The sequence below is a fragment of the Pipistrellus kuhlii genome, unplaced genomic scaffold (genome assembly GCF_014108245.1).
Source record: "Pipistrellus kuhlii isolate mPipKuh1 unplaced genomic scaffold, mPipKuh1.p scaffold_m20_p_12, whole genome shotgun sequence".
NCBI classification, from domain to species: Eukaryota; Metazoa; Chordata; class Mammalia; order Chiroptera; family Vespertilionidae; genus Pipistrellus; species Pipistrellus kuhlii.
In genome coordinates, this window is record NW_023425427.1 from 8053499 (window position 1) to 8064728 (window position 11230).

Consider the following 11230-nt stretch of genomic DNA (forward strand, 5'->3'; position numbering starts at 1 on the left):
CCTACCCCAGACACATGCCCCGCGGCAGCTACTGTGCTGGAATGTCCATGGCCCCAAACGCTCCAAGGTCCCTTTGCATCCCAGACAATAGAGCAAGAAAATAAAATGAAAGTGGACTTACGGCGATGGCTTGCAGCCTTTCCTTGTGCAGTTCTGCCTCTGCCATCCTGGAGAAGGGCACACAGGGAGGGGAGAGGAGGAGAGAAGAAGAAGAAAAGAAAAAAAAACAACCACGCTGTAGTCACTCAAGGAAATGGATGGGCACCTCGAGGGGGGCTCAGGTAGACCCGGGGAGAGCCCCGGGGGAGGCAGGGATCGGCTCAGGGGGTTGCGGGCAGAGCTGTGCGCGCGGCTGGCTCGCCCCGCTGGCTGGCCCGGGCTCAGCCTCTGGCCCCCGCCCGCCCAGCCGCCTGGCTGCGCCCCAGCGCCGCGCTCCCTGCAGCTCCCGCCGCCGCCGCCGGCCGCGCTGGGCGCAACGTGGGCCGCGGGCAGCCACTGGGCGGGCGCGCTGGGCTGGCCCCGTGCTGGTTCTCCGCCCCGGCGTCTGGGCCCTCGCTCCGCCCCCAGGGGGATGCGGGACCCTCGGAAGCGGCCCCCAGAGGCTCTGGAGGGCAGGAGACCTTGGGGCGGTCGCCGCGGGTGGGAGTGGGGTGGTCCCCAAGGCAAGGACAGGGGACAGGCAGCGCGCCTGCAGCGGGCACTGGGGGCGCGGGCGCTCGGCGAGCCGCTGGGGCGCACAGCTGGCGCTCCTGGTGGACACGCGCTCAATGGGGGCCCAGCAGGAGGAAGGGGCACCTCGGGGAGCAGATGCCAGCCAAGGGGCCTCTGGTAATAAAACGTGTGTGTGTGGAGGGGGGACAGGGGGGAGGGGGCCGAACACATTCCCCAAGGTCCAGCTGAGGCCTCTAGTTTATGTCAGATGCTTGGGCTCCGAGTGGGGACATTGCCAATAGGGAAGGGCTGCCTCGCCCACATGCCTAGATGGCGGTACTGAAACACCAAGGCCACCGGCCACGGTATAGCTCAAAACAGGCCTGTGCCGCCACATGTGTGTGTAGTCCTGGTGCTCAGCTAGGCTGGGCTGGACAACTTATTCACTGTGCAACCTTGGGCAGCTCCCTTAACCCCTCTGAACCTCAGTTTCCTCATGAGAAAAATGGAGGGTCAAAGTTGTCCGTAAAGGGCAATCTGCTCTATCCTTACCCTGTGACATTCTGGGCGGAAATCCTTGAGTGTCTATACTTCAATACAGTCTAAAAGGAAAAGTGGAATCCGGGCACTAAAATACTTCATCTTGGTGCCCAGCGGGGGTGGCTCAGTGGTTGAGCATCCACCCGTGAACCAGAAGGCCACAGTTTGATTTCCTGTCAGGGCACCTGCCCCAGTGCAAGCTGGATCCCCAGTATGGGTGCGCAGGAGGCAGCTAATGGATGATTCTCTCTCACCAGTGATGTTTCTTTCTCTCCCTCTCCCTTCCTCTCTGAAATCAATAAAAATGATTTTTAGTTAATAATTAAATACTTCACTTCTTCATTATCAACACAGAAGACAGTGCTAGTACGCATCTTTTGAGACAGTTGAGACAGGCACTGGGCAGCATATGAGAGATGGATAAGATCAGTCCAAAAATAAATAAATGCTAAAAACAACAACAAATAAAATATTTCTTCAGGAGCGATCTGCTAGAATCCCCAACATTCATAAGCAGACTTTCCTCAACAACAAAAAAAAAAGCGACAAAAAATTAGTGTCCTTTTGAGATCCTGGATGCTTCTCAAATGCAGGATTTAAGAAGGTGTTTGAAACGGTATGCACATCAAATTTTCTCAAATCTCCTCTTTCCTGGGCAAATTCTTACAGTGCAACAAAATCGCCTTTTCGGCTTTCAGGGAGGTTTTACCTGTCACTTGATGATCAATTACTGCCCTCCCTGAAGACTAACGCAGCCACCCAAACAGTCTTACTGGTTGTTTTCCCTTCCTTTTCATGGCGGGTTTGGGGGAGCTGTTTGTGCCATAAAGCCCAGCCAATACCAGATGCGACAATCCCATTCCAATATATCCAAACTTCTACCTCTGGCTAAGACCCACCCGTGTCTTCAAACCTCTCACTTTCTCTTCATTTCCCGCACCAGCTCCAGCAAGACAAGTCCTCTGAGGGTGTTTGCTCACTCATAAACAAAACTGTTATTACTTCAGGACAGTGACCGCATAGCCAACAACAGTAGAAAATAACAGGATGAAGGAAGTGAGGCCAGAGAGGCGGAGAGACTCAGCCAGCGCCATAGAGCAGGGACTGGAACTCAGATTAGACTGCAGAGCCCGTGTTCTTAACGCTCAGAGGAGCACAGCAACATGGGTAGACTTTATGTCACCACACTGTGCACTTAAAAGTGGTTTCATTGGTAAATTTTATGTTATGTGTATTTTACCACAATAAATTCTTAAAAAGGAGTCAAGGAAGAAAACATGGGGTCAGAGAAGGGCTCGAGCACCCTTTAAAAGTGACTCTGGAAAGAGCTGAACCTCAGGAAAGAAGGATCAGGATTGATGACATGTATGTGGGTGCCATTGACTTTGAGGTTATAGCTAAAGAAATGAGAATGGCCAGAGGGAAAAAAATACAAGAAGAGGAGAAAGCTCAGCCGATGAGGCCAAGAATGTATCATCTGAGGAGTAGAAGGAAAAATTAGGAGGGATATTTGTACCAAAAGCCACGTCAGGAGGAAAGGGGTTTCCAATGGGGTCAGATGCTTCTGAGAGGTCAAGGACTCAAACTAAGAAGACACCATTGTCTTGGACCAGTGGGAAGTCAAGGGTGACTCTGGAAGTGCAGCGTGTGTGTGGAGGATGAACCTGGAAGCAGTTATGGAGAGTGGAGAATGAAGCATCCATGAGAACAAACCACTCCTTTCAAATCTGTGAATGTGAAGGATGATGGGCAGGGAAGATGGGGTGCGTCCAGGGGAACTGGAAGGTAGTCTATGGGAGGTAGGGTCAAGTTGAGTGCTATTAGGTCGGGTGAGACTTGAATGTTTCAGGAACAAAGAGGACTAGGCATCATGGGAAATGAGGTCAAAGCAAAGACACAGTCAAAGGGAAGATAAGTATTAGATCTCAGAGTGGACCAAAGAGCATACATGTGAGCACTGGTGGCCTGTTTAGCCTTAGGGGGGGGGGGGAGGAGGACTAACAAAGGAGAACAGGGAAATGGAGTGGTAAAGACAAGGAGAAATTGTAAGAGAGAGGAGAGAGAAGTTGATAGTGAGTGAGTGTGCATTAGATGGCCTAGTTTTCCCAGCTAATGGAAGGATCATTGGTTGAGACTGATGGAATAGCAGTGGAGGAATTCGGGAAAAATAGAAATGTTTTGTAAAGAAGCTGTGGGAAGTGGGGGGAAAAAACTAAGACATGTTTTCCAACCAGAAGTGTGCATCGGAATTCCCTGGGGCACATCTCTCTCTCAGTACACGTATACAATTAAGTTTCTATGGGGTGAGGAAGAGGTTGGAGATGGGTTTAGAACCATTGTACTGACTGAGTTTACTAGAAATAGACAAAAGACTCATGACCAGTTGTGTGTACTTCCTTATTGGCTTTTAAACAGCTGAGACTTCCTCAGTGGTTTTAACCAGCTGAGGTCCGTGATATGCAGTGATTGTGTTTATTCAGTGTTGAGGGTTGTCAAAGCAGGCATTCCAAAAAGTCAAAGGAGAGAAGAAATTTAGAATGCTGAACTCGGGAGGTTCAGCCAGCTGGAAGTATAGTGGACTCTTTCATAAATGTTGGCTGCCTAACTTGGGAATCCCTTTCCATCTTCGGGGCATTCCCATAGTATGAGCCATAGTGAGAGTCGGCTCCACTTCTCATCACAGAAGCTGGGAAAGGCCAGACTATGGCATGGCATGGCATGGCATGGCATGCAGTCGGGGCTCAGTCAGGTGTGCCTTGGAGACACAGCATTAGATAAATATTTCAGGTTGGTAGCTCACCCTTGGTCTTGCCCACTGCCCAAGCCCCTTCTCTAGTCTTCCCAGCTGTTCTGTGAGCTGCTCATACCTGCTCTGCTCCTATCACTAGAATCGGTTTCTGTTGCTTGCCATTAAGAATCCTAAGTGAAGCAGAGGCATGTGAAATGAATGACTAATGCTTGGCCAGAGAGCAAAGGGAAAACGTTTTCTCTTCTCTCCTCAGATCTCTAAATGTAGCACTTTAAAAATCAGTGAATCCATTACAAACACAGACATTTATAACCCCAAATTCTTTCATAAGTTCCTATTGTATAGCTATTCCATGCCAGACATTAGGCTACGGCTTGATATTACAAAGAATTCCTACCCCAGTGTTAATATCAGTGACCTCTTGCCCCACACACACATCTAAAGCCTGGAAAGATCTGTTACAATAGTGCATAATGCGTGTAACAAACCACTGGTTCTTGCTGGGACAGTAAATTGCGTTGCATAAGCACTACCCGTATTGTTTATGGTTTTTCTGATGGATGCTGCATTGCACAACTTTTTATACAGAGAGAACACGGAACGCTGGATTTGCAAAAATAGATGTTTTGTTAATAAAATTTCCAAAATCTATTTTTAGGGTATGAGTCCTTTGGGAACCACAGATGATCACAGCCCATTCGCCTGTGGGGAAAACAGGAGCGCTCTAAATGAGAGGGAGAAAAGTTGCTGAGGCCCATTGAGTGAGTACAAGTTAAAGTCTTGTTGAGCAGCAGCAGTGAGTGTAAAATTTCATGGTAACTTGAAGCTTTCCTTTGACAAAATAATTTTAAAAGGAGCACCGACGTTCTCTAAAATGTTTGTGTTTTGCATTAGCTCTCTTTTGCCTAGGATCTCGTGGAATGCGTGGTCATTCAAAACATGGGTGAAGGCCCTAACCGGTTTGGCTCAGTTGATAGAGCGTTGGCCTGCGGACTGAAAAGGTCCCAGGATTGATTCTAGTCAAGGGCATGTACTTTAGTTGCAGGCGCATCTCCAGTAGGGGGTGTGCAGGAGGCAGCTGATCGATGTTTCTCTCTTATTGATGTTTCTCTCTTATTGATGTTTCTAACTCTCTATCTCTCTCCCTTCCTCTCTATAAAAATCAATAAAATATACATATTTTTAGAAAAACATGTGTGATGGCTGCACAGAATCAAAGGAGGGGGACGGTGGTTGGAGCCCTTTTGGCCCCTGTGATTGTGAACAATTTGGGTAAGTTCCTGGGCTTTCAACTACGTGCTGTTTTTAACAACAGGATTTGAGGGGTAGATTCCTATAGGGAGTACCCTGGTATAAGAAGACAGAGAAAAAAGTTAGAAAACAGAGTGCCAGCCTGGGCAATAGACTAGGCTGGATGGTATGTGTTGACTAGGGCCTCTGCATAGCAGTCTCAATATGAGCAACTGGGAATATATCTAGAAATGAATGTTAGTAATTCAGTTTAATGTGTTCCTTTTCTCTCGGTTAGCTTTGGCGGTGAAAGTGAATTGACTTGTGAGTCACAGAGGAACTGAGATGTTCTAAGGAGTATCAGGAATTAATAGCTGGATGGTGAGAGATTATTCAACCCTTGCCTTGCTTGGACATTCAGATGTTGGTTCATAATAGTCTTGTTTATTGACAAAAGTTTTGAACTGTGGGTTTAGGAAATAGGAGGTGGGAGTGACAGAGAGAAAAGGCATGAACTCTAAAGACAAATCAGAATCCAGTCCTCAGATGCACTCACTACTACCTTGAATTCTTTTAGACTCATTTCCCTCATCTTTAATGGTGGGATAATAACTCTAACGTCATCGGGATACTGTGGGAAATCAGAATAACAAACATGAGATGCTTGAGAGTGGCCACACTAGGTCATAATTGCTCAACCCAATTATTGCTTCATTAAAAATGTCATAGGCCAATCAAGGGAGTGACTTGATTTTATCCACACTTTTATGGAGGTTTTTTTTCTTTTCGTGGTGTGTGTGTTTGTGTGTGTGTGTGTGTGTGTGTGTGTGTGTGTGTGTGTTTTGTTTTGTGTTTTTTGTTTGTTTGTTTTTAGAACTTTCAGTATTCTTAAAGTTCCTCACATTAGTGGGTACTTCTCTCTTTGCATCTGTTAAAAGGGATGATTCTTCTCTGTGTCATTTACTGTCTAGAAATTTATTCACCAGACTCTCCTTTTCATGATTCTTAGACACATACAATCTTATCTTTTGGAAGAAATCAATTTAATCATTATAAGTAAGAAAGAATAAGAAGAGACTATTAAGAGGAGATAGATTCAGTGCTAGGAAAAGAAGGAAAGGAAAGCTTAATTTTGGAGTGTTTAGGAGGAGCGATACATACCTACACATTAAAACTGCTTCTTGGTGGAGTTCATTCTCTGTGTGGGTGTGAATTAGCTACGAAGTGAAAAAGTCTCGGGAAGGCCAGTCTGGTTCTCTAACGCCAGCAGACACAGTCGGGTCATTGGCTTCTCAGAGAGCTCAGAGGACAGTCTAGTTTGCCTTAGCACAATGACCTTTTGGTAGTGTGGCCATCAACACTTTCTTTGTTAGCCATGATTTGATAATGCCATACACATTCTGCGAGTCAGCACTGCTGGCAAGAGAGAGATTCCTGTGGGGTTAGCAGTGGATAGACAGTGGCCCATCAACTACATCTTATGTGCCTTCCTGATTGGGGAATACATAGTGTAATTGGAAAGTCTAGCTTCGGCTTCTACCACCTAAGGATGTTGAGCTTTTCTGATGTCCTTTTGAGTATCCAGCATCTTAATATTCCATGCATACACTGCCCACCCTGCATATACTGTCAAAATGGATCCAACTTGTGTTTAGCTCCCCAAGCCCTCCCCCCCGCCCCATCCCAAGCCTGTATCATTGAGTGGTAACAGTCTAAAAAATTGTTCCTGACCAATATGTAACCCTGCCAGCTGGGGCCTCCTGGACAAATTGCCTTTCTCAGAAGCAGTTCTAGGTAGAATGGGAAGAGCACAAGACAGTCTCCCCTCTAGATCCTAATCCTAACTCATCCACTAATTGTGTGACCTCAGACAGTCACTCAACCACTCTGAGCTGAGGTTTTCTATTTATAAACCAGGAATAGGGATAGTTAACTTCCCCATAAGGTTCTTACAAGGACTAAAGGGACCCATGAGTGAAAAGTACTTTGAGAACTAGAAATGCTCTGTGTGCTTGAAGGACTATAGTCAAAGGGACATTAGGGACTTGGGGAGATGCTGACTGGTCAGTAGGGGAGTGATTGGAGAACCACGCAACATTCAGCAGCAGCTGCTGGCTCTGCTCACCAGTAGAAAAGACTCCACTAGGTCATAAGACGAAGAGGCTTCCAAGTTTCTGATGGGTTTCTATGATGATCAAACCAATAAATGAAAATGACCAACACCACTGAGGCTCTCTCTGACTTCTCGATATTCCTTAGTCACCCACGTGATTTCTGCTTTATCTGTTTGAAGACAAACAGCCCCATATTCTGATTGACATATTAATTTGCTTCAATAAATGCAGAAAAATGTGCAGGGATCCTAAGTATCAGATGGAAGCAGGGCGAAGCAGGAGAGAAGGAAACAGAAAACCTTGGATCTTTCATGCCACTTGTGTGTGTGTGTGTGTCAAGTCTCTATTTGAAAGCTATTAGGTCCGTGTTTACATGAATGTGCTCTCCTCTTCTGTATTCATTCGGAGCTAAATTTATCCCACCAGAGGGGAAGGCATCTTTGGAGAGGTGGAGTGGGGAGGGAGATGAAACAGAGGCGGGGCTTGAGTGGGAGCCAGGAGCCCTGGAGAACTCCAGCACAGGGAAGGCAGCCCCTCCTCAGGCCCCCAGATGGAGCATGTGTTGACTTGACAAAGGAGAAGGGACATGTTTGCATTGTAGCATTGGGCATCCTTGGCTTCTGAGAAGGGTGTGGGCACAAACGAGACTCCCATCTTGTGTATTAGAGAAAGCAGTTCCCAGTCTCCCATGAGTGCCCAAGTCTGGCCCAAGTGTTCAGAAATGGACACTTGCAGCTCTCCAAGCCTCCGCAGTAAAAGCAGTATCTGTCCCCACGGGGAGAGTTAGCAGGGCAGCTAGCAGGACCACTTCTAATGCAAATTTGAGCTTGCCTTCTGTTGTGATGCCAATTGTTTCTTCTCCCAGGACAGTCTTTCTGGGGTGGGGTTGCTGTATTCCGAGATCTGGTTGGATTCAGCGCTGTGCACCCATAACTGGATTCAAGATCAGGGATGCTTATGCAAGGACCCAGGACCTATCTGTCCTGCTTGGTTTCCCCCTTCCCACTCAGTTACTGTCTTTCCTCCCCCAAGTCCAGCTCTTGTTAAACCATCATTTGCAAGTGGACAACAAGTCCTTGCGGTTGAGGTAGCTTTTCCTGTGACCACAGGGTTCGTTCTCTGCTAGAATTGAAGGCCTCCCTGAGGATCACGTGGTCACTTTCCATCTGGGACTGTGTCCCCTTCATGGTGTGGAACTTCCCTCTGTGGGGTGGGGGAGAGAGGCTCCTGGGAGTCTGAGAGGGTTCTCCTTTGTTTGAGGCTCAGCTAAATCACCACAGCATCTCGCCAGAGCGCTACCCTTTTTTAGCCTCTGTACCCTCTACGCCTCCCCAGAGAACTTGACACCTTCTTCATCTGTTTGTCCCGCTCCAAATTTGGTGCTTTCTCATACCAGTAGCTATGCCTGGAATGCAGCCTCCCCCTCCCTCCTCTAACTTTCCAAGTCTCCTCATGTTAACTCCACAGAGTTGCAGAAATCCCACTCCCTCAGGGTATGCCTGACAGTCGCCTTGAGAAGGAAAAGTGGTTATTCCTCCCAATTCCTAACATAGCATGCGACTTAGTGTCAGATAAATTAATGTCTCACAAGCCACCATGATGGCTCTTCACTTAAGTTGGGAAGAAGCATGGACTAGACCAGCGGTCGGCAAACTGCGGATCGCGGGCCACATGCGGCTCTTTGGCCCCTTGAGTGTGGCTCTTCCACAAAATACCACGGCCTCGGTGAGTCTATTTTGAAGAAATGGCGTTAGAAGAAGTTTAAGTTTTAAAAATGTGGCTCTCAAAAGAAATTTCAATCATTGTACTGTTGATATTTGGCTCTGTTGACTAATGAGTTTGCCGACCACTGGACTAGACTAACCTGACCTGAAATCCCAATTCTACCACTTAACGACCTTGAGAAATTCATTTGACCTCTTTGAGTTTACATCACTCTACCATAAAATAGAAAAGAGAACAACATCCATTTCATACGATTTTTGTGACAATCCCATGAGGTAATATATCTACAGCTCCTGGCATTCTGTAGGTATTCAGTGAATACTCTGAATAAAAATGAATATATTTTTATTGATTTCAGAGAGGAAGGAAGAGAGAGAGAGAGAGAGAGAGAGAGAGAGAGAGAGAGAGAGAGAGAGAGAGAGGGGAAGAGAAAGAGAGAGAGAAACATCAATGATGAGAATCATTGATTGGCTGCCTCCTATACAGCCCCTACTGGAGATTGAGCCCACAACCTGGGCATGTGCCCTGACTGGGAATTGAACCATGACCTCTTGGTTCATAGGTGGGTGCCCAACCCCTGAGCCACAATCAGCCGGGCAACTCTTTTATAAAATGGACAGTCTTGCTTATTCATTGATACCTGTATCCCTCTGGATGTTTCCCCATAGATATGCCTGGTCCGAGTGAAGGCTCCTGAGTTGCTTGTTCAGCGTAGCACCAGGCATTATAGACTACATGTTGGTGTCCCCCCACATTTATGTGTTGAGCCCTAATCCCCCACACGATGGAAATGGGGTGTTTGGGAGGTGGTTCGATCCTGAGAGTGGAGCCCTAATGATGGGATTCATACTTTTATAGGAAGAGACAGCAAAGAGCTTCCTTTTCTCTCTCTCACCACCCTGCGAGGACACAGTGAGAAGACAGTCATCTGCAAGCCAGGAAGAAAGCCTTCATGAGGAAGCATCTGTTGGCACCCTGATCTCAGACTTCTCAGACTCCAGAACGATGAGCAAGAAATGTTTGTTGTGTAAGCCACCCAGTCTGTGCTAATTTGTTACAACAGCCTGAGCTAAGAATACAGGCCCTTTACTAGTATACTAGACTAGCTCTTCCTCATAAATGTTCTTGACTCTTGCTTCTTTCCTCCAAAGTTTGCAACCCAAGGTCATTTGATGCTACAAGCCTTTTCGTGACATTTTGGCTTTGCCAAATTCTGCACATATCCCGAGAGGCAAAAAATACCAAGTGTTCTATGCTGTGGCTCTAAGCTTTGCATGAGAGCAGGTCACAGAATCCTTCTGAGAACCTGATAAGAACTATGGACTATTCCCTAGGGCAATACCTATTGTGCAACATTTTGCTTACAATTTCTGAGCTTTCAGGAAGCCCTTTGATTCTTCCACAGACATGCTTAGAAGAACGATGGACCTCACATTAAAAAAAAAAAAAAATCTGCTGTGAACCTAGAATATCAGAGGAATTGAGAGAGAGCAGAGAGCAAACTTATCCCCAAGATGCAAATCTTGGTTACTAATGCAAATCACCAGAAGTCAGTCAGGGTAACTCCTGCTCAGTCCTGAATCTCCCCTGACCTAGCCAATGGCTGCCCAAGCTGCCCACTGTCCACTCTGAGAGCTGCCTTTCTTTAGTCCCCAGTCACAGCTGCTGATAGAAAAAAGGCACATGCTCTGAAGGACCCCCATCTGGGTGTGGGGCTACCTCTACTGAATTTCTCTTGACCCAGAGCTTCATCTGAACCCCGTGTCCATCCAGCTTTTAGTCCTTTTAGGGGGCCTTCACTTGGCCTTCCTTAGAAGGGATGTGTCTTGCCTCTATACACCACAGGTATCCTTTCAACCCAGTCTTGCCTCACAGGGTCAGCTTAAAACTGCTTTCTATCCTAGATGGAAACTATAAAAACAAACAGAACCAGATACAAGGACCCTGCATTTGAACAGGAGAATTAAATGGTTTGTCACCATCACCTTCAAATAGCATTAGCGTCTACCTAAAAGGCACCATGATGAATGGCCTCCAATATTTAAATTCTTCTTTCCAAAGGCCCCGCCCCACCTTCTCCCCCACCCCACCACTGCTGGGTGAAGTCATTTGACGACCAGTCTGGAACTTCCAGCAAGAATTCAAGCTTGATCCAAAGCCACTGGCCTCTCTGGCTTCCAAGGAAAACAGTCTATCATGGAATTCAATACACTCTAAGGTT

At 46.9% G+C, this 11230-nt stretch overlaps 1 protein-coding gene across 8 annotated transcripts in view; it reads right to left on the reverse strand.

The window, feature by feature from the left end:
* PALM2AKAP2 (PALM2 and AKAP2 fusion) overlaps positions 1-422 on the reverse strand; it is a 259879-nt gene extending 259457 nt beyond the window's left edge. For 4 of the 8 annotated variants that reach the window (XM_036433054.2, XM_036433053.2, XM_036433052.2 and 1 more), the window contains exon 1: positions 122-422. In XM_036433054.2, the coding sequence (XP_036288947.1) occupies positions 122-166 (45 nt within the window). In that variant the 5' untranslated portion in view covers positions 167-422. The remainder of the gene's footprint in view (positions 1-121) is intronic. The other 4 variants (XM_036433058.2, XM_036433056.2, XM_036433055.2 and 1 more) reach the window with 3 other exon arrangements.
* Positions 423-11230: the final 10808 nt, after the last annotated feature.